This window comes from Zosterops lateralis, assembly GCF_965231275.1.
Source record: "Zosterops lateralis genome assembly, chromosome: Z".
NCBI lineage: Eukaryota > Metazoa > Chordata > Aves > Passeriformes > Zosteropidae > Zosterops > Zosterops lateralis.
In genome coordinates, this window is record NC_139800.1 from 21617029 (window position 1) to 21640485 (window position 23457).

At 48.9% G+C, this 23457-nt stretch overlaps 1 protein-coding gene across 4 annotated transcripts in view; it reads right to left on the bottom strand.

Moving 5' to 3' along the window:
- CNTFR (ciliary neurotrophic factor receptor) overlaps positions 1 to 23457 on the bottom strand; it is a gene marked incomplete at both ends in the record, with an annotated part of 201743 nt that overhangs the window by 66124 nt on the left and 112162 nt on the right. For all 4 annotated transcript variants that reach the window (XM_083884083.1, XM_083884082.1, XM_083884085.1 and 1 more), the window contains one exon: positions 16110 to 16191. In XM_083884083.1, coding sequence (XP_083740209.1) covers positions 16110 to 16191 — 82 coding nt within the window. The remainder of the gene's footprint in view (positions 1 to 16109; positions 16192 to 23457) is intronic.

Below are 23457 nucleotides of genomic sequence, written 5' to 3' on the forward strand. Positions count from 1 at the left end.
GCAGCATCACAGAGTGCTTCAGAGGAGGGAGCATGCAACTCCTTGAGGGGTTGTGAACTGAGCCAGTTACTGCCTGGCCCTGCTCCCTTGTTGGTACCCTAAGCACCAATGCCTAGCACCCTTTCCAAAACTTGTGAAGAAGATGCTCTTCAATAAGCAGCTGAGCATTTCAAAAGCAGCTCCCACTGGCTGGCTGGTGGCCTCATTATGCAGAACCCTCATGGCTTCATCATGCAGAGCCCAAAAAAGCCATGCGGCAATTTCTGTTTGATATTTGCGGCCTCTCTGCTTCTAGAAATACATTCTTCTCCTCCTCCCTCTGTTCCTATTCAACAGAGCCTTTTCTTGCCTGTCTACTCACTGCCATTCCCTCTTTATACCACTTTTGTTGCCATTCATCTGGTGAAATTCTTAAGAAGCAGCACTGCTTTTGGGAACCCAGTCTGCCTTCGAGAGCATCTCCTAACCTCCAGTTACTGATCCTGCCATGTCAGAGAGTCCTCAGTTTGGTGTGGGGTTTTTTATTGCCTCTGTTGGGGACAATGAGCAAATATTAGTTCAGGAGCAGACATCCATTCTTGAACCAATTATGCATTATTTTCTAAATTTCAACTTTTAAAAGCTACGAGTGTCTTACTGCAAAACAACAGCTAAAAGGCTAGTTATGTTTCATTGACTGAAATACAAGTAAGTGTGTCCTGCTCTCTGGAGAGCTCTTGGGTTTAAAGCAGAAGATTTTAGGGAAGCATATTTTCTGAAAGTAAGACTATTCAGAAGCTTGCCATGTCCAGAGCTCCAGTCATCTGAAGGTAGTAGTGAATTTCAACTATTATTAGCATAAGAGATACTTGAAATCTGGAATTTCTGTAAAATGTTTTGAATTCAGGTTCTGAAGCATTTAAAGGACTTGAGAAAATATCTTTGGCTCCAAGTCAGCAAAGCACTTAGGCAAGGCCTTAACTTTGAGCATGTGTTTAAGTACCTTGCTGACTTGGGGCTTTTAACCCTGGCGAAAAGAAATCAAAGAAGAAAGAACAGCCAAGGAAAAAAAGCCTGGTGTACATAGAAATCTCCAGACAAGCCAAAATAATAGAGGAATCTCCTCTGGAAAGTAAGAAAACAAAAAATAATAGTGACTTGCTTTAAAATTAAGCACTAGAGAAAGCTTTCTGGAGGAGGGTGGTGAAAGACTCCCAGAACAAATGGAGTATTTCTCAATGTAGCCTAACACCAGCTTCATTCTCCTGCCTCTTCAACATTCAGAAATTATTTATTGCTGAAAAAAAAATCCCAAACCAAACACAAAACCTGCTTCCTCCTCCTATTTCCAGATGAAGTGCAATGGGAGAGAGAAAAATCTTGGCTTCGGCAGTGAAAAAAACATCTCTGAAATGAGTCGGCTGTGAGAGACTGTCTCTATCAGGAGGGAGGAAGAGGATAAGGGATGAGGGAGTGAAGGGTAGTAATGAGGAGGAGGAAATTGCCCAGAGGCAGAAGCCTGCAAACAACCACATGCACTGCCTCTGAGAGGGGGAAATCCTTAAGGAGAGAAAATCAGTGCAAATCTATGCACACATGCATGGAAAGCAGCTACAAGCAGCAAGCTGCACTTCCCCTACCTCCAGCTTGAGCTCATGAACAGAAAAACTGGAGCACAGCAATAAGAGCATCCTCTGCAGCCCACCCAGGGAGAGTGGCTGCAGACAGCAATGGGAGAGCAGCCACAGGAGTGGGAATGGGAGAGGAGATGCCCCGGCTGCTCCAAGAGCCAGTGCTTGCAGCCTTCTGGCAGCTCTGGCATGGCCAGGGCAGGCTCAGGGTGCCATGAAGTTGAAAATGCTGCTCTGCCTCCACCAGGGCAAAAGTCCAAATTTACTAATATTCTCTGTTAAAGAGGAAAAAAACCACCAAAACACCCAAGTCCCTTCCTTCAGAATGGAAACCAAAGATTTTCATATGTTTTTCATGTGTTTTTTCAAAACTTCTCCACTGAGTTAAGCAAGAGGCTTTGCAAAACATTTGTTTTTTTAAGGTGAAGGGGGTGTCAAGTCAAAGTGAAGAACCTAACCATTTCAGAAAAATACCAAAAAGACAAACTGCAGTCTTTTTTCCCCCTACGCTTCATCTCTTTTTTATCTCCCCTGACAGAGAAGTATGATTTTGTAAAACATCGGATGTTGATGGGACTTAATTTCCAACAGAAAATGGCTCCCCTGAGGATTCTCCCCATCAGCTTTGCCCAGGACAGATTGGCAGCCAGCGCTTTGCTCCCTGATGGAGATGCCCCTCATGGGAAGCACAGGATTCCAGCAGAGCGGATGGAGGCAGTTCTTCCAAGCACTCACACTGTCACAGTGCCTGCAGGCCCCCAGGGAGCGCCACCCTGTCATCCACTGCTTTGTGCTGGCACCAAGCAAGATGCAGCTCCCGTCAAAAGGATCTGACAACACAAATGAGTGAGACAAATGAGGATATCGTTGTTCTCCCTGTCTTACACATGGAGATGTAGTCCCCAAAGCAGATGAAATGACTGGCCCAGGAGAGTTGTTTTCATCAGAGCTAGGGTCTGGTTTTCTTCCTTCCCTGAGATCCTACCACACCTCGTACATTGACACCAGGGTTTGGTCGGGCTCTCCTGACCCTGCTGAAACACAAAACCACAAAGCACTGAATTAACTTCAGGCAGTGCCTTTTTATCCACTTGGAACCCCTGTATGGCCCTCGGGATGCCAGCACTTGGGCACTGCAGGAATGGCTTGCGGGGTTATGGAACAGCTGCTGCTGTGCACACCAGTGACTCCCTCTGAGGCACCAAAGCAAAAAGACTTCCATAAATACTGGTTACATTAAAAAGCTCCTCAGGGCTAAGCAAGTTAAGAAAAATGGTGCAAACTCACTGGAGGAAGGAAAACACAAATCACCCCACAGCCCCTCTTCACTAATTCCTTGTGCTACCAGGCTTGACATGAAGGTCTCTGCCTGCTGACACACACTTCCCACCCATCACCCAGTCCTGGCACAGCTTTTCCAGAATCCTGGCAAGGTGTCTGTGCACACATGTTATGTGGGGAAAGGAAGGCCTCCACAGTCCCAGCACACAGTCACAGTCCAGCATGCTGTGGGGCTTTGGGCTGCACAGGGACAAGCCTGGGAGCTACTGCCCCGTGCCATAGCACAAATTAAAGCCATTGAATGTTTTCAGGAGGGTTCAGTATTCACCAGGAGACACATCTGCAACATCAGGTAACAGCATTAAAAGAACTGTGAGTGCTCATGGTGGCTCTCACTGTGAGGTTCTTCATTCTGGAGCTGTGATTTAGGGCAGGATGAAGAATGTGACGGGATTAAATCTGTCTACCTGAATCCTGAAATTTTCTTTCTGGGTTTAGATCTCAAAGTCCTCATAGATCAATAGAAGGATGCTTGGGCCCACCTGTCTGGAGCTGCCAAGAATAAAATTATAAAAATATGGAGAAAGAAATGTATCACGGATACAAAAGCCCACAGACTCAGAGAGGTCAATGAAATAGGGTTGCCCAAATTACAGAGTGAGGGGGTTCACTAACACAGAGGTAGGGCTGTCCACTGGGTATCTTGCTCAGAGGGGGCAGACACTTCCACTTAAAAGACTGATCTAACCCTGCAACCTGCTCCAAATTTCCTGTGAGATAACGCACATGCCACTTTTTAAACAGCACTTCTTTGTAGCTCAGGGGTGAACTGACCCTGCTGCCATGCAAAAGACATGAACAGCACCTTTGATTAGGCTGAGTCAAACTAAGGCAATGTCAATAACCAGAAAACGAATAAATAAATAGAAAAATAAATTTTAAAAAGAATAAAACAACAAAAAAATTTTAAACCCCCAACCCTGCATAGACATACAGACAGGTGTTTCCTCTAAAATGACAGCAGCTTCCAAAGTCCCGTGTTGTTGCTATTCTCCCTGGGATTTTCCTTTCTGTCTACCATGCTGCCAATGCAGCAGCTAGGTAACTTTTGAAGAGCACCAACCAGCAGCATGGAAATAGCTGCAGTGATTATATTGCAACACTTCACTGCCTCCTTGAGCTGCAGCTCCCTCCTCCACTGTTGGAAGTACAATCGATGCTAATTAATTAAGGGCCAGAGCCTGCCAACCATGGTCACACCAACTTCAGTGCTTCTTCCTGAATATTCAGAGTTCAGGCTCCGTAAAAGTGAGGATCAGCCTCGAACAACTTGGGCTGAAAACAACAGAAACTCTCTTTGCAAACCAGGAGAGATAGACAGACATGTCTGTGACAGAGCTGAGAGCTGAAGGAGTCATCTGAGCTGGGGCAGACCCTAGTGAGCTGCAGCTGTAAATCAACAGTGAGGTATCCTGCAGGCATCCCTAAAGGCTCTCCAACAACAGCTGGCACAGCTTTTACACCCAGCCAAGGCTAAGAGGAGGGTGCTTGTGTGGGGCCGGAGACAGAGCATGAGCACCCTCCAAAACCAAGGAGGAGGAAAGCCCTTTGTCTTAGTGGCCAAAGGGATGAGCCCTGTGATGCTGGGAGAGAGGAAGGCAAGGGCTGAGTGTTAATGGACAAAGATGAGGAGGCTCCTTGAGAGCAAAGGAGACAGGAAAGAGACCCAGGAGAGTAAATGGACTTCACTGGAACACCAGTGGAAACAGTACTGGAGCTCACTAGAAGGTGAGCCTGTGGCCGTGGTGCCTAACCCTGCCAAAGGGCTTCTGTGATGCTCTAAGAGTGAGGAGACACCAGTGGGGAATCCAAGTTCCTGATCTGCCCTTCCACTATGCCACACTGAGGGACCCTTACACAAAGGAAAAATGCAAGACCTTGAGCTTCCTACCACAAAGGTAAAAACTACTTTTCAAGTTTGCTGAGCACAGGAACTTGTGATGTGAATATGACCACCAGACTTGTCCTATGTAATGTTACATGACCTCCCAACAGCAGGAGCTCCTGCAAGGCTCAACAGCTCCTCCTACTCCCCAGCAAAATCACTGGATTTTCATCCCTTTGCACCCAGCCTCGTCAGTTGTCCTGGCAGCTGGCATGGGTTGTAGCAGGTCTCCAGGCTCACAGTTATAGCCAGTCATGGAGGCTTCCCACAGGAAATCGCAGGAGAGGAGTAAGTAGTCAGACATTAGCTTCTGGATTTAATGCACTCTCACTCCCATGTGCCTCAGTTTCTCTCTTACACAGCATCTAGTCAGCTGGAGCTGCCACACCACAGCACAGGCAAGACACAAACTCAGTGGAGTTCAACCTGCCAGGGCCTGTGGTTTGGCTGTAGTTAAGAGGCTCTCTGTGACTCATCCTACAAAGTCTCAAGTTCATGGCTATGAGTGGAGAATCCCATCAAGAGCAGTCCGGGCTCAATTTGCACTCCCTCTGTGAGTGGATTTGTGCATAAACAATGCAGATGATGAGCAGAGCTCAACCACCTGGTTGGAGAAGATCCTCACTTCGATGGATGAATGGATGTGGGGCTAAGAAGGACAAGCTCCCAGCAGTGGACACCCGTGTGTATGCTCTGCACCACCCCAGTTTTCAGCTGGTGATGCTGTTCTGAGCTTGCCTTCATGCCATTCACAACAGGATGAGACCCTGATCTCCCTCTGGAGCTCTGTTACCTCTGTGAGGGATGCTTATCAACTTCCTTGGTTTTATTTAAGTTTGGATCCCAGAGGCAGCAGGTGCAGGCCCTCTATGAGTAGCAGAGACCAGCTGGAGTGAACTTTTCTACAGAGAACAGAAGTGTCCTTTGGAGGAGCAGAGCATCCATTCTCCACCATCTCTCTGTGAGCAGAGCTGTTACTCAGCAGCATACCCAAGGCCTGGACATCAGAAATGCATGCATATGTGGGCACACCTCATTACACCTCAGAAAATCCAGCAGGAATCAAGCAAGACAGGCCACACGCTGCAGCCTTGCTTTAGCTTGTGCATCCCAGTAAATTCCTCAGTGTGATGGTGCCAGCTCTCTTCTACTGACAAATCATGGAGTTCTTGGCTGGCAGAAATCCTATGGGCTCCTGGCCTTGCAGGTCAATGTTTTCTAGCATCAGCTCTGCAGACCTCTGGCTGTTTTGAAAACCTCCAGAATTAATAACTAAGAGAACCTGGCTACTAGCAGATGACTTAAATCAGGTCTGCTCTGGGGGAAATGCTGTAGGCTTTGCAAACTAAAAAAAGCAAGGAAGGTCAAGTGTGTTGAACCTAGGATGAAAGGCACTACCTTTCTGCCAACTATGTGCACCCTGAGGTGAGGTTTTGCCCCATCCATAGGGAATTTTGAACTGAGAAGTGGATGTGTTTTGCCAGAGATTCTTCCTGCACACAGGTGCATGCAATTGTGCAAGAAGAATATTTTATCCCCTTCCTTTTGTGTCTTAAGTAGATATAAAGGCAGTTTTATCCCCGTGCTGTGAATCACGCCCACAAATCCCTGTCCCCAACACCAGCCTCCCCAGTATGGCTCTAATCAAGGGAAGGCAGTGCAATGAGGCTCCAGGCTGCTTGGCTTCAATTAGCACCTGCTAACAGCCAAGCCTAGATAGTAGTCTTTTCCAGCAAATTGTACACCAAAAGATCAATGGTTCATACAGGACTAATACTGCTGTAACCTCTCCTGCCTCCATCACTGTCAACTGCCTTGTGGTTTCACTTCACTTCTCCACCTGATGGGCCTTCCTGGAGCAGCCATTACAAGGTGACACACATCGCTTTTCCCCTCTGTAAGGAACAAGCCTGCCACAGCCCCTCCTCAATCCTTCTCTTTCTCCTTTTAATATGCCACAATTATATTGGCTTCTCTGCATGGATCCACCCCATTTAGTGCTGCCCAAGACCACTTATGCTGAAAGATGTTCTTTTCATCCACAGCACAGACTGCACATTTTGCAAGTTGTTCTGTATATTTTTTACACCTCAGCATTTCCTGGCCTGATTATGAATCTGGTATTCCCCTTTCCACAGAAGCACAGTGTCTGCTCTGAGAAATTAACCCCACCAAGGACTTCAATAATAGACATTTGTGGATGTTGTGTCCCCAGCATCTGCCCTCCTGAACATGCTTCATGGTATCTTTGCTCTGTTCCCACCGCAGAAAATCCTCTCTGAGGAAGCAGAGATGATGATGTTTGTACTCAATATCTTCTGTGCCTGTGTTCCCATTATCCAGGGCTTTGCTTGTTCCCAGATTTGTCACAGGTGTGCTGAAGATAGCAGCAAGCAATTCCATGCCCAATACTACAGAAGGATGTGCAGGACCTGAATGTCTCAGCCTTTCCTGACTTTTTGGTTCTGGGTTCTGCCACACACTGCCACTGTGACATATCCTAGGGATGATTTGTAGCATCCACTGCTCAGGTTTTGCCTCCTACAAGTGGTGCCCAGAGCTGCCCCCAGGGCTGATGCATTTTGGTCTTTGAGCCTGACTGGAGACTGGCTTTGCAGTCCCAGGGCATCCAGGACTTCAGACACTGAAAACTCTTTAAATGGGATAAATAATGAGTAGTACATTCAGTCCAAGTTCTGTTGGACACATGGGCTGGTGGGACCAGCCTGCTCTAGAAATGTGACATGTCACTGGGATGGCCACGTGTGACTTCTGAGTTGAGACTTTTCTGAGCTTTTGGAGGCTATTTGAAGCCAAATCCCTAAGGAATAAAGGTTTCCACTCCACCTGTCACAGTTCTATGTGATCTTCCATTTTTAGAAGCCTTTGAGAATGTAAAGAAAAGATGAGGATTTCTTCCTCCTCCTACCAAAAGAGCTCAATGCTAGGACAGTACACAGCCCTTCTTCAGCAGTCAAGAACAAGGTCCATGGCTATTCTCTGTGCTAGGCTAAACCTCAGCTTACTAAAGTCTGAAAAATCTGTGCAAATGAGATTTTGTATTCTATCAGCCTTTGGGAGATCCCAGCTGCTGTGGCAATGTGTCCATTTACTACCATGTGTCAGCAGAGGAAGCCATGCTCTTGCTCCATACAGCAGGACAATGCCATGCCAAGAAGAAAATCCAAACCCTTCCTCCCAGCCTCTATCCAACAAGCAGGCCTTGTTCAGCATTAGGTTTCAATATGGATTTGTTGGCAGGACCCTCTGGCCTATGTAGATGATCCACAAATTTAGTGCTGCTCCCTCTGCACAGCCACAGCCTGGCAACTCCTGCCTCTGCCCCCTTGGTTGTGGCGGCATTGCCCTGTGTTAGCAGTAATCCTCCACTTGAAGCTTCTCTAGATGTCAGGGTGGACTATGAATCCCATTCCTCCTCCTACTGTTGATGTGTAATGAAGCCTAAGAGACTACTGAGACATGTTTTTCCTTAGCACGGGCAGAACTAATGAGACCTGGCAGACTGTGATCCACCTGGCAGTTTCTTCTCACCACAGATATGAACTGTTTTTACCAGTTTTGTGGGACCACAGGCTCATAAAAAGCCTGATAGATCCACACTCTAAAACTGTGTTTTCTATTTTCTTTTCTGTCTTTGATTCTTTCACAGATTTGTGATCTGCTTTAATACACAGGACCTATTTTTGGGAAGAGTTTCCTTTTTTCGTTAGCATCACAGATATTGCCATCTAGGTTTCTCTCCAAGCTCTTGGATGGCTCACATGGGAGAAATCTCCACTTTACTCCAGAACTTCATCAGCTCCATTTCAAACAACTACTTCCGTTTCCAGAGGGTGGCAAATTCAGTTCCAGTGACTCCAGACAGAATTGTACATAGAAAGCAGGCAGCTTCTTTGTGGTGTCCACAAACTTTGGTAACTTGTGAAAAGCAAGACTTGAAAGCCCTGAACCATCAAGCCGTGTTTCCTCTCACCTAAGTGCCAGTCCCTCTATTTTTCTTCCTGTCCTTCCCTTCTCTCCCCCACTTACACTTCAAGAACATCTCACCTCCTGCATCCAACAGCACTTAGCACAACGGGACATCAATCTTACTGCTCACCTGTGGCTATTTTTCAAACACAGACCCTAGGTAAGAGCTGGGAGCTCTCCAATCCCGGTCTGACAGGCATAAGCCGTGCTCCCGCAGTGTGTCCCAGCAGGACAGGCTGCACTGCACCATGCGCTAGCGGCTTTCTACAGTGCAAAATTAACAGACAATGCGTGGAAATGAACCCTCTTGATTCCCCAGCTCCCCGGAGGGAGGACTGAGCCTGGGATGTGCTCCCGACAGGGCTACCCTGCATTGCTGGCTGGATCCCTGTGGGATGCTCGGCTCTGGAACCTGTGGAGTTATGAGGCAGTGGGCAAGAAAGCACAGGCACTAAAAATAGGCTGTTTGCGGTAGGGGCTGACCACATTTATTAGCAAGCCTGTGCTCTGGCTGACCACAAGGTCAGCTGCCTAGAGCTTGGCCGTAATTCACTCTGTGTCTGGGCAGGAAATCTACTTGAGCTCAGGGGGATGTCCAGTAATAGAAAAAGTTGTTCCAGGACCTTGGGCTATTTTTGCTATTTTCTTTTATTTTTGCAAACAGAGAAACTTTCAGGAGATGCATCTTGTGCTGGGAAAAAAAGGAAAAATAAAGCCAGGTGCTCATGGACAGAGAAAGGACTAGGAATGGAAAGGGGAGCATGCAGATGTTTGTGCCTGTTTAGGTCTGGGGTTCTTCTTAGACAGGCTCATCTTCACCAGAGAAGGTCAGAGCAACAAAGGGGACTCCAGAACTTGAAGGGTGCTTAAGCACCCTAACAGTGTGCAGCAGAGTCTAACAGGTTGCAGCGGGGGTGTACCTCCAGGTGGGATTGCTGTCTCTTCTGCTTCCCTGCAGCTGTGGGCTGGCAGGGAAGATGGGGAAGCAGTGGGAAAACCATCACAGTAATGAATGCTCAGGGGTGGAGATGATGGACCTTCCTTGGAAAGGCATCATAGGGCAACTTGAATTACAGCCAGGCTGTATCTTTGGCCAGCATGGGATGGGCCAGCAGACTGTCCCCCAGCAGACACAGTAATCCCACTAGGACAATGCTGGTTCCCAGCGAATGGCCACAAGCCTGGACTAGCTTAGCTGTGAGCAGCAATGAGCAAGGCAGAGGAGGCAAAGGGCAGATATCTGCCCTTGAATGGCAGCCTTCAGAATGATTTTAGCAGGTTCTGCTGAATGGGGCTCCAGTTTGGAGTGAGGCTGGTATATTCAGCCAGCTGGATAATGAGAGCATCCAGAGTTATAACAGGAAGGATTTAAAAAATGTAATTGCTAATGGGGAATTAATTGTTAATGGGAAATCATCATTGCAGGAGGGTGTTCCCAGTGTGGTCCCACGGGGATCTGTTCTTGGCCAATTGCTAATCACTTGTCTTATCAATTATCTTGAAGGCAACATAAAACTGTTGCTGGCAAAGTTTGCCAGTGACATGAGGGCTGATGTACATAATGGAAAGGATGAGTCCATCACACACAGAGTCCAGAGCAGTTAATATACGAGCCTTCCCTCAGCAGGAACATGTGTTTTATGCAGCCAAGCACAAGTCCATTCATCTCCAGTGAAGGAATGTAGGTCAGACTCGCAGAGTGCAGAACAGTGTCCTGGGGAGGACAACACCGTAAGGCCCTGTCGGGGGCCACTTGGAGACAGAGTGCCAGTGCTGAGAGCAGAACTCAGCCAGAGGCAAAAGGAGGTGTCATGGGAGGTAGGAAGGTGCTATGTAATAAGACAGAGCTTCCTCCTGGACTGGCCCCAGCCTGAGCCTGGAAGAAGGCACCATCTCCAACCTGTCAGCCAGCCACTCTGCACACACAGTCAGTCCCTTTAACCTTGCCCTCCCCAGCGACTGCCTGTGCCTTGGCAATTACAAAAATTCCAGATCACTGTTGCACATGCAACTCACCCTGGGGAATGTGTGCAAAAACAAACAACAAATGACAGATGTTTGTCATGTCGCTTAATGCATGACTGAAGGACACTGTGGGAGAGGAGAGGAGAGGAGAGGAGAGGAGAGGAGAGGAGAGGGAGAGGGAGAGGGAGAGGGAGAGGGAGAGGGAGAGGGAGAGGGAGAGGGAGAGGGAGAGGGAGAGGGAGAGGGAGAGGGAGAGGAACTGCAGTTGCACAACAACCGAAACCTAGACAGATGTCTACAAACAAAACACACAGACCAATGTGAATGTAAAAACCATCTCCTACACAGCAAATCCAGAGAACACTTCTAGACTCAAAGTGTCCAGTTTAAGTATGCCAAGCAGGTGGCATTCCCTGGCATGGGCTGACTTACATGGAGGAAGCAGAGTCCAGAAAGAGCTGGTCACATTCCTGTCAGCCAAAAAATGCTACACAGACAAGGTTGGGCAATTCTAGAAGGTGAGAGAGGTTTTCCTATCTACAGTTGATTTCTCATTGAAACGCCAATTTGCATGGCTTTGTTGTGCATTTTGAAGGCTATTTACTGGTCCAGGCTTTGTTTTTGCAGCAGCATTTCTAACGAGGCATGTACAAACTGGAGCCCCCGGGAGGCTTTGCAGCAGAACCAACTGCAAAAGATTAGCGTCAGGGCTTAAGAGAGCAAGAGAGAAGGGAGAGTAATGAAACAAAATCTCTCTTTTCCTCAGCTGAGGAATGATGGGGGCTAATTGCTTGTTGTTGGTGAGGAAGAGAGGAGATGGGAGCTTCTGTGCTTATCAATAAATTAACCCCGGCATGTGGCATCTGAAGTGCATTCATTTCCAGAGCCTTTTATCTCTTTGTCTCCTCTCCTGGGTGAAAACATAATTATTGTTTAAACATGAGTTAATTCAGCAAGGTGAGGATCAATAAAGCAGAATTACTCCTCTTTTAAAAGCAAAGAAATCTCAATCTGGGACAGATGTGGACATAACTCTGGCAGAGCTGATGAATGGAGAAGACATCTTGGTCACTGTGGTAGACTGAGGAAGCAAAGCTCCCTCTTCTCAGGACTGCTATGGGCATTGGCTTTAATAAGAACAGATAAGTCCAGCAACTGGCAGTCACAGCATTCAGTACAAAAAGCTGAAATCACTCATGCATGCTCACTTTGTGGCCTAACGTGATTAGGCATCCTCCATCATGTACACACTTCCCACATAACACCTTCGGTTAAACCCCAAAGCTCGAGCTGTGACCTCTCACAGACCTTTGAAGGCACCCAGGCCCTGCTAAGGAGGAGGTCTCTGCACTGCAGGGATCCCCACCAGCTCTGCTCTCACACAGTGGAGGCCTCGGGCAACCAAAGGTCTGAGTGTCACAGCAGGCAGCATCACATCAGTGCTCTGCTCAGCCTTCCCCATCACCTTCCTCCATTCTGAAAAAAATTGGCAGCAACCACTGCCGGGAGAACAAAACACAGGAAGGAAAACAGAGCTATCCAAAATAATGGGAAGTTGATTAGAGGGTGAGAACACCTCTTCTATGAGGAGATGCTGAGATATTTGGCATTCTTCAGCCTGGAGAAGAGAAGGCTCTGGGATGAACTTATAGCACTGTCCAGTATGTAAAGGGGCTACAAGAGACCTGAGGAGGGACTTTTCACCAGCACATGCAGTGACAGGACAAGGGGTAATGGCTTTAAACTGAGAGAAAGTAGGTTTAGATTAGATATCAAGAATAAATCCTTCACTGTGAAGATGGTGAGGCACTGGTGAGGGCTGCCCAGATGTTATAAATGTGTATTATAAAATTGGCTTTTCACAAGATGTGTGCTATATGATTAATAACTTTAAGGATATAGCATATAAGTTTTTTATTTCTGCTATTAGTAAAAGAAGATTAGGCAGAGTGGTAGCAACTGATGTAGTATGCTTAAACTGTCTGTTTGGTTGGGATAACATTCAGTGAACATGTAAAGAGGACCCTGCTATTGATACACCAACTATCAGCACCTACCACCTGAAGAAAGCATGGACCAAGGACCAAGCTGGAGGCGATAATAAAGACGCAGCCACGAAACACGCATGCTCTAAAAAGGTGGACCCAAGGAGGAGCCGTGCAAAGCAGTTCCTGGAATATGGAAACTAGTTTATGGAAGTAGATGAATATTCATAAACTAATACAATAGAAAGGGTATTTAAAGAATGTCTCTGAGATAACAAGGTGTGGACTTGGCTGAATGCCAAGTCACTGGGCCGGCCATACTTAGCTTTTTTTATCTCCTAATTGTCTTCATTTTTATTAAACATATTTCTTAGAATTTTCCAAAAACTGAACCTTGTTTTTCACGCCAGAGAAGCTATGGATGTCCCATCCCTGGAAGGGTTCATGGCCAGACTGGATGGGACTTGATGCAAACTGGTCTAGTGAAGGTGTTACTGTCCATGGCAGGGGGATTGGATGGAACTTGATGGTCCCTTCCAACTTTAACCATTCTGTGATTCTTTGTGAAGGACCTAAGGCTCTCCCCTTCTCTCCCAGGTCTTCAGCCTGTTCTGCCTACTGTGTACTTTCCCATTCTTCCTGCAGCTCCTGTCCATCCCTCCATGCCAGCTGGATCTGTGCAGATGGGGACAGCCCTGTGCCTGTCCAGTGCAATGCCCATCTCTGCAGGCAGGTTGGCCCAATTTGGCAGCCCCATCGAAAGCTGCTTATTCATGCACTGGAGATGACAGTCCTGGACATTCTCTTCCATTGCCCCTCTGCCCTTCCCTGCAGCAAGACACCCCAAACCCACTGCCAGAACCAGAACATTAGTACCAGCCTCTGAGCATCCCACTGGAACTGCCCTGCTGGATGTCTCTGGTCTCCCACCACCCAGTGCCCACCGCCCTGGGAAGTTGCATCGTACCCAGCTGTGTGATGCATGTGAAACCTTAGCAACCTGCCAGGGATTAATGCATGAGAGCTCTGTCACCCCAAAGGTCACAGGAACTCCAAATCCACTGACCTCTGAGCCCCTCCACCCCCTTCCACCAACACTGGGAATCATCCCAGGCTTCTGGATCCCAGACAGATGCACCCTGTGCTCTGCCAGCTCCATGGAAAAGGACTAAAGGTGAGCAGCAGAGGGGTTAATATATGAGCAGCCTCACCTTCACCAAGCCTGATGCTGCTTTTATTAATTCATGTGGCAGTTTGCAGGACGCTCCAGTAATCACTGGGGTGCATATAAGAGCCAGGAGAAGGTGACCAGGCTCCCTCCACCGTGCTCATGCTCACTTAACAGCTTGTCACATCCTCCTCACTCAAGTATTCAGTGCTAATGCATCTCTTAAAGTGCTTCATGAGCTATTAAAGTCGAACGTGCCTCAAGTGCATGATAAATGGACTCTATGCCAGCAACTTCCCCCCACTCCATGGGGTCCCTGCCACCAGTGGGATTAATCCATCCTCCCCCCTATTCCTGCTGTGCTTTTTCAGCCCAGTTGGTGAGGGATGAGCTCTGGGTGGGGGGCACAGGGGACAAGCTTTGGGTCTCCAGCGTTGACCTGTCTATGTGCAGACTCTCCGAGCCAGGCACGGTGGAGTGGATGGGAGACCTGCTGCTCCAAAGCTCCTGCCCAGAGCATACTTCAGTGTTTCAGAGAGGGGCCCAATACGGATATGCAGTGCCTCTGGGGAACAGATTGAGGACAGTCCTGAAGGTGTCCCACTGTCCTGTAATTGATTTTCTGACCTTGTATCCTTTTTTTGACCCCCAGTGAAGCTGCTACAGATGAGAAGAGTCCTGTGTCACTTCTCACACACCATTTGGGCACTTGCTGATGCACACAGACCTCAGCAGCTTCAGTTTTTGAGCTGGTGTCCCAGACTTCCTCCCAGACACAGGCAGGCAAGGGAAAGAGGAGAGACACATTGACATGGAAGGCTATGCTGCCAAACCCCTGAATCCTGCTGTATCACAGAGCAGAAGGTGACAGTCACTGCAGCTCTGCACCAGCTGTCCATGGCAAAATGTGTGGTCCACTCACTGGTGAGAAGCAGCATTTGTTCCTGCCTAGACAACACAATTCAAATGTGGGCAACCGTGAAGTACCTGGCACTTCTGTGCTTCGTGCATCTCCCTGTGCAACAGGTCTGGGCTACTATTGCTACAGCACAGCAGGAAGCAGCATAGTGCATCCAAAGGATGCTCTGGCAGTCCTCTTGCCAGGTCCTTTAAAACTTCCCAGGGAATGGTCCTGCAAGCACAACAATGCTTTGAGCAGGCACCCTGGGAAGGGGTTGGGGACCTTCCTGCAACACCTGCCAACAAGCTCCTTCCATGTCTAGAGAGTGGCTGTCCCCATGCAATGCGGATGTGCTGCCCAACCCTGACTGCTTTGTGTCCAACCTGAAAACTTGTGGCAATGTAAACCACCCAAATGGATTTAGAGCTGCTCAGTGGGGCACTCTGGCTGGGCTTCTCAATTTCACAGAGCCCAGGGGTGCATAAATGTGTTTACTGGAGTTAATCAGCAAAAGTCCCCTCTAAGATCCTCTAAAAGCAACTACAGGCAGGCTGCAAGGAAAAGCAGTGAACTCTGGAGGTTCCCTATTTTGTCCTGTTTTTGCAGAGCTGGACTCCACACCAGGACCCAACCAGCCCTCATAATCTTCCTGCTCCTGCCTAGACCCAGGATTATGTGTGGCTCCTTCAACTCCCAATGCCACCAGTGACTCTAAAGTGTAATCTCTCTAAAATCACCACTAAAATAAGCCCTGAATCCTCTGCCAGCCTGGAGAGATGTGAGCTAGTGGTGGGCACAGATGTGTGCTGACAGTGGGGGATTAAGTCACCACAAGGAGGTGAGAGCAGGATGAAGCATCATCCATCATTGTCATGGGACAGGGTGTCATGGAGCTATCAGGGGTGACTGGAGTTCGGAGCTGACAGGCTGATGCATGCTCTCAACTCTTCATCCCTTCATGGGTGGGCTGCATGGGGCAACATCCACAAAAGCATAGGCAAAAGGATCCAAAGCAGTAGGGACACAGCGAGCTGTGGGCAAGGCAAGGGGCATCAGTGGAGGGAGATGCAGGATGCCCAAACCTCATAGAGATGGCCTGGAGGGGGCACTTGTCATGGAGAAAAGTGATAACATGCACAAAAATAATATCAGACACACCCAGAGGGTGCACCCAGATTCCCCCAGGAGAGAGGCTGGAGGAGAAGCATTTCCATTTTTCCTGTTTTTCAGGACCCCCAGGGCCTGGGAGGTGTAAAGGACTCACCCTGCTGGCTGTGCCTCTGGGCGTACACCACCACCACTGCAGCGAGCACCACGCAGCAGGCTGACCGGACAGGGTTAGCCATCTGTGGAAGCAAACACAGGCAGGAGCAGTCATGGTTTGCCCCCAGTGCTGAGAGCCCCTGGTGATGAGACTGCAAGGAGATGACTGTAAAACCAACTCCATGGCAGCCAAGGGGAAATCCACTGCAAAATGAGGCATTTTGCTGGTGCACGCTTCATCACTCGATAACCTGTGGTGCTTTCCATGGGAGGTGTCTGAAGGTGATGATATGCCTTGCACAAATGCTCTATCTTCCCCGTCTCATTTTCAACATTTTCCTTCGGAAAGCCAACCCCTGGTGCCGGGCTCCCCTTGGCAGATGCAGCATCATCCTAAGAGCCAGCAGTACCTGCAAATGGGTTGCAGAGGGGTTTTGAGGAGATGGGAGCACACCCAGGTAGTTCACAGCAGCAGCTGGTGCTTTGAGTGTGCAAGATGTTGACCTCAGCACACACTTCAGCCTCAGCCACCTGCCATCAATATCTTGATGGGCCACAGTTGTCCCCCACTTCTCTGGGCTGGGAGAGGAGCAGAGGCTACTCCAACCTGGTGAGCTGTACCTTGTCCCAGGGGAGGCTGTGGTGCAGGGAGTTGTGGAGGGGGTGACAGCTAAGAAAGGAGGCGATGAAGACACCCCGTGTGCACCAAAAAGCCCCCCCAGGAGTGGACAAATGGCAGCAACAACTACAAGGATACCCTGTACAAGCCCTGCCAGGCCGGAGATGACCAAGCTCTTATTTTCTTGCAGTCAGGGCTGGTAGAGGAGACTATAGCGAGGAGGGAGCTGCTGGGGACAGCAACGGTGGCTGCCAGCCCACCCACCAGGAGGTAAATAGCACCATGCATGAAAAGCAAATTGCACCTTCAAAAACCATTTAAGCCTCTCTAATCTCAGATACTGTATCAGTAACGTGCACAGGATTGCCTTTTAATCTAGAACATGAGTATGGGCTCATTAGCCAGATGGCATCCATTTAAACCTAAATAAAGGGGGAGCTGTATTGGTGAGAGAAAAAAAAAATCCACTAAAACATATCCCATTACCCAACACGACGGTTGCAGGAGCCCAGATGGCCTCGGGTTCACAGCAAGCCTTTGCAGGGCTGGAGGGGAAGGGAAGAGCAACTGGGTGGGATCTCATGAGCAGATTTTGGGGTGCAGCTTGACCAGCCTGATCTCAAATGTCTCTCAGGGGCAGAGATGCTGCGGGAGATAGGGGGTCTGACAAGGATGAGCCTGGAGATGGGCAGAGCCATGTCCTTTACTGCTGATCTTTCAGTGCTGGGTTTGGCCTTGAAGGGCTAGCAGCAAGAGCCATTCCCAGTGTGCTGGTGCTGCAGAGCACAGACATGCAAGTCCCAGCCATCACGGGTCACCTTGAGCAAATCACTCTAACTGCCTTCCCCGTGCCTCAGTTTCCCCGTCTGTAAAACAGAGATAATGAAGGTGACCTTCCTCTGAAAGCTCTGGACGAGGAGTGCTAAGTGCTAATTACAACCTCCTTATCACTCTTCTTCAGTCCTGCCTGCTCTCCACCTCCATTGCCTTTTCCATGTGTCCCCTCTGTGCCCGCAGCATGGCTCCTTGACTGTCACGCTACCTGTGCTCCAGCTGCCTTCACAAGTGGCAGCTCAGGGAGTGCGTGGTAGCTGGAACCTGAGGCAGCTAGCAATGCCACATCCTGGGGCACTGCTGACATGTGGGGCCCTGAGAATCTTGGAAACCACCTGCAACCCAGAAGCCAACTCTCCCTATTTACACTCTGTGATAAATTTGGGGTAAAAATTCGTGTATGAAATAATAATCCGGTGTATAATAAGAGCAATGTTAATAAAATGTAAAATCCAGTAGGAAGCAAACCGTTCCCCCCCTCAGCCTGCACGGCTTCAGTTGTGAAACAGGACAAGAATCATCAGACTAGACAAAGACTCTGGCCAACCTTGATAAGAATCACTTCCTCGCCAATGCAAGGAGAAATTCCTTCTTGACGACGATGCAGATTTCATCAACTCCCTGGCGCGACATGCAAACTGAAATCAACATAAGACTGACCTGTGAAATTGACATAAGAAAAGAACTTTCCCGGAATGGAACAACAGGACTTGACAAGATCCGGGAAGACCATCGAAAAGAAATTCGGACTATTCAGCCCGCCCTGGACACCTGGACTGCCTAAGGGCAGAAAAATCCTATAAAACGGTGGACTGAAAGCTGCACCGGCGTGGATTTGGGCGTCTTGCACCCTGGTGTGCGGACCCCTGTCCACCCAGCGCGGCGCTGATATTCTCCTATTTTGTGGTTTTCTCATCTTTCTGGTGTTCGATATTCTGTTATTAATAAATTGTCTTTTATTAATCCGATATTTGCCATTGCATTTATAACACACTCAAATTTACTTTCCACTGAATATTCCCTTCGTACAGCCCTGGGAGTAGATGGGTGGCATCAGGAACTGAAGCAGACAAAGAACCAGGGACCAGAGCTTCCATTCACCACAATCCAGATATCTCCAGCTAGTGCAGCCACCCTGCTTCTGGGGTCAATGGCAATGACAGGAGGCAGGACAGGACCCCGCAGCAACCAATCTGCTCTTTGAAAAGTGTGAGATCTCCTTGATGTTGCCTTCAGCTTGGCTCAGTGCAAATATCATCACCAGCATCATTCTCTACCTCCCAGTCCTGCCAGGGAACGAAGCCACCTGCTGCCCACCCCCTGCTGCTCCTCCCTCATCTTATCAGCTCTTAAAAGAATTGCTGCTGTTCCTGCCGGCATGCCTAGGCAAGCATCGAAACAGACACAGTTATGTGGCAAGGAATGGTTCCTGTCCCACTGGTAGTCGCCAGGGATACAGGCAGAGTAAGAGAGCAGAGGGACCCAGATAACATCCTTGAAGACTCCGTGGCATTGCCAGGATACAGGCAGAGGCTTCCAGTGACAGCACACAGAATTCACCACTTGGCTGTGCTCACCCTGGAAAACCTCATCTCTTCTTAGAGATTAGCCCTGTGACCAGGCAGGAGCAGAGCTATTTTAGGAAAAAAAATCTAGCCAGAAAACCAACTTTTTCTCATTTGAATTGCAATTTTCCATGCAGTATTTGCTTTGTTTAACTGTTTTGCCCAAAGCCATGTTGATTTTTTTTCCCCCAAACACATAACAAAGCCTTCACAATTTCTGCAATGCTTCCAATGCAAATTTCTATTGCTGTATTTGCTCACTTATCTCTTTCTCTAGCAAAAGCCAGCACCCTGGCATTTGGGTGTACAGGCCAGTAAGCAGCAGCTCCCCAGGTGTGCAGGTTCCTGAGCTATGTCCCCGTGCCAGCAGGGAGCATTTTTACAGGTGATGAAGAGGAACCACATTCATTACACAGCAAATCCCACAGTGTGAAACTCAATCTTCTGTGCAAAAGGTAGATTTTCCCCCTGTAATGAGTAATTTCTTGGAGGTAGAGAGGAAAGAGGATCCTGGGGAGAAGGAAAGGGGGAGAGGGAACATGTAAAAGGGTGGACCAGAGTTCAGGAGCCATCCTTCCTGTCCCCAGCTCTCTGTTTGAGGAGAGAGCAAAGGGTTGATCTTTCCCTGCCTTGTCCTTTACACCAAGGATAGGGAGGGCATCAGTCATGGTCACTCTTAGCAGAAGGGAACACAAAACAGACATGAATAAGGTCCCCTCCAGCAGCTCTCAGTCTAAACAAACATGTATCCAGGCATGTGTTCCCTGAGCTGGATCAGGATGGAAGGAGCACAGCAATGTGACATTAGCTGTTGTGGTGTGATGGGGTAAGGACAGTCCTGGGAGGGCACAAAAGGACTGAAAGGGATTGTGTATCCAGGCAAAAAGTAGGATGCCACTTTCTGCTTGACAGTCCCAGTGTCATCTCTTGAGCAGGCAAAAGGATGGATCCCTTTCAGATCTCCCTAAGTATAATCCCCAAAGCTTTAGCAGTGGAGTACCAACTGGTACCTGTAAAAAGCAGCTCCAGGGCAGGGCTGTCATTGGCTTAGTGAGGGATGTGGATTACACCCCAGTCTCTCACCACAACTCTCACCTGCCACAGGCTGCTCTCAGGAACAATAAATAAATAAAACCCTCATTCTAGAAGTGTGTGGCTGCCTCAAAAGAAAAGTGAAAACCTAGTGTTTCCCTGACAAAGACTTCCATCAGACAATTCTCCACCAGGTGCTGTTATGGGGCCTGGCTCTGAAGTTGTGAACTAGGGGAAAACAAACTCTGTTTAGTCGTTTCCTTCTCCTCCAGCTTTGCCCTGAGCCTTCCAAAGGAGCTTTGCAGTGCCTGTCCTGCAGGCACCCACAGCAGGCACCACGGTGTGACTGCACTGCCCATAGCGACTGCCAGTGCTGCAGTACAGCCTCTGCTGCAGACATGGGCTGTGGACAGACACCTGTACTTCAGACATGGGCTGTGCATGGACACCTGTGCTGCAGACAGAGACTGTAGCTGCTACACCTGTACTGCAGACACCAATGGCATGTGCTCAGGTACCACCTGTACTGAAGATGCCGAGTGTAGGTGGTACTGCACACTTGCACCACAGGCACTGGCTGTAGGGTGGTACTGAACACCTGAAGTGCAGATGCTGACTGCAGGCACTGCAGCTCACCTGTCCTGCAGGCCAGGTCACAGTCTGCCTCTTCCTGAGGTGTGGTATTATGCCCGTGCAGAAGCCAACTGTAGACATCACAATGCACCCCTGCACTCACAGCAGACACCTCCTGGCCCCCAACATCACTGAAGGAGAAACAACACCCTTACCAAAGCCACTCTCAATTCCTCAGTCTAGTCCTTTGCCAGAGATGCTCACACATCTTGCCCCAGCCTCGGCGATCCAGGGTGCCTCCTGTGGCATTCCATCCCTCCCCAAGGGCAGGGTGTAGTGCTGGTATGAGCAGTGAAGCATTGAAGTGGGCAAGACACCCTCCAGCCCCGGGTTCCCAAGGATTGCACCCCATGTGGGCAGCAGTGCTTGGCCACCTGAAGGCACTGAGTGCTCTCTCCTCCTTTCAGATCACCTCTGGCACCAAGGCGAGGGAAAGGAGAGGGAAAAATAGTTGTCACTTAATGTCAGATGCTTGCTAACAGCCCTAAAGCCTTCTGACGTTACAGTGCCCTGTCAGCACTAAACTCCTCTTTGCTGCCTAAGAGGAAGAGAGAAAAGAGGGACTTTATAATCTCCTTCATACATATAATCAGAAAGCCTTATCTGCAGAGACAGAATCCCCACTTCTTGAAAAGCTTTCTTAAACTAATTTAAACCCTCACTGTCAATAGAGCAATTAGCACTGCCCCCCTGGACCATGAGTGCCACAGGGATGACTGGGGCCAGAAATAAATTCACTCTTGGCCCTCATGGACTGTGACTTTCCTCCCTCCACCTCCTCCCCTTCTGGTAATGAAGCAAAGGCCCCAAGGAAGAGGATATCCTGGAGGAAGGAGCACCCCACAGCAGAGCTCCTTCATCACTCTCCTTCTGCCATCCCAGTGAACACTGCTGGAGCCCTGGATGGCAGAACAGACCCTCCTGCCCTTGTGGTCTAAGAGATGGGCAAATGGTGGAAGGATGGTCCTCATAAAACTTCCCAGCTGCTTTGTGCCCCAAAGGCAGCTGTGGACTTGTAGAGCTCTTGGTTTCAACATACCTGCTGAAGGTTGCTCCATCTTCCCTGGATGCCACTGGAAAGGTGTCTCAGTGTAAAAAGCAATGACCAAAGCTGCTCTCCATATCCATGGGGCTGAAGAAAGCAGCTCTTTGGGAGGGAACATCAGCACAGATTAAATCAGAGCTACTTTTCAGGGAGTAATGTAGTGTTTAGGAGCTACAGGGGTAGCTGGGATGGTCTGGGGAGGAATAACCCATGAAAAGGCTCAGGCTGTTTGAGAATCTCCCAGACTGGCAAGTTGGCTCCCAGGACAGGTAATTTCTTGCTTCTGTGGGTCATGGTGACATGCTCCCACTAGGGTAGGGAGCTGTAGAAAGACCAGTAGGGTCCTGAGAGTCCCAAGAGGTCCTCACCCTGCAGCTCAAGGGGCTGGGGGATTCCTGCTCCACAAGCAAGGTGTGGTTCTCTCTTCTCAAACCACACCTTGCAGCTCTTCAAATTGGTGTCTGAAAGTATCAGTACAATCAGTGCAGTCCACCCCTGGGACACACTGGGATGCTATGATCCCTCTGTGGCCAGAGGACAGGCAGGAGCACAATGTCAGGAGAGTATGGGACAGGTACCATGCATGGGAACCTCCCCTGTGACCCTGCCAGGCAACAGCCCCTGGTGTCAAATCCATTGTGGGGCAATGCCGCTGCACAGGCAGTCGCCAGCTGGCGCCCATTCCCTGTTCCTGCTTGGAGCCTCGAAGCGGAATGTTTCCTATAGCCCATACCTGTCCTCACAACTCCCACCATGTCAACCAGTTTTTCTTCAAGCGGAGGGCAGCAGTCCAAGACCAGCCGTTTGCTCCAGCAGTGATAAAAGCCAACACAAGGAACAGCATACTAATAAGGATCACATGTCTTCAACAATGGCACTATGAGGAAGCACAGCAGGGCAGGAGGGGCTTGAATCCCTATGGCAGAGGAGCAACATTGCCCCAGGACTATTCCTCAGAGACACCAGTGCCACCTGGGCAGGAAGCTCAGCCGAGCTGCCATACCCAAGCCCCACTCCTCCACAGCCCACAGTCCCACCCAGGCAACCTCTGAGATGAAGGAAAGCTCAGAACAACAATGGAAAAAGAATTTTTCCCTCTCTTTTTCCTCAAGTTTCCTCTGCACTGAGAATTTCCTGTCTCCCTGCAGAGAGAGATTGCAGGAATCAATCAGATCTTAGCTTCTATTAAAGAACTGCCAGAATGAGCACTTTTTTATCTGCAGCCTCCATTCAAATGAGGTCTTGAGCAGTGTTTTTCCATAGATGGTGCTATGTCAGGAACAGATAGAAGAGATCAGACAGAGAAGGGAGAGAGACTGGAGATGGGAGATGCTTGTGGTTCAGGTGCTTCCCAGCGCTCCTCTCCAGACCAGTGCTCCTCTCCAGAAGCTGGAAAAATTACCCAAGATGGGCAAATTTGGGAGCAGTTCCTGCTCATTCTGAGTCTCCAGGCTGTGGTTACTGTGGGATGGAGCTCTTGGTGTCATGCTGATTTTTGGCACTTCAATTCCCAAGCTCCACCCACAAAAGCAGAAAATTAATGATGTGGAACAAAACCAAAACAACCCCACAAAATCAAAACCAAACTCCCATTCACTGAGCAAACAACGCTAAATACTTC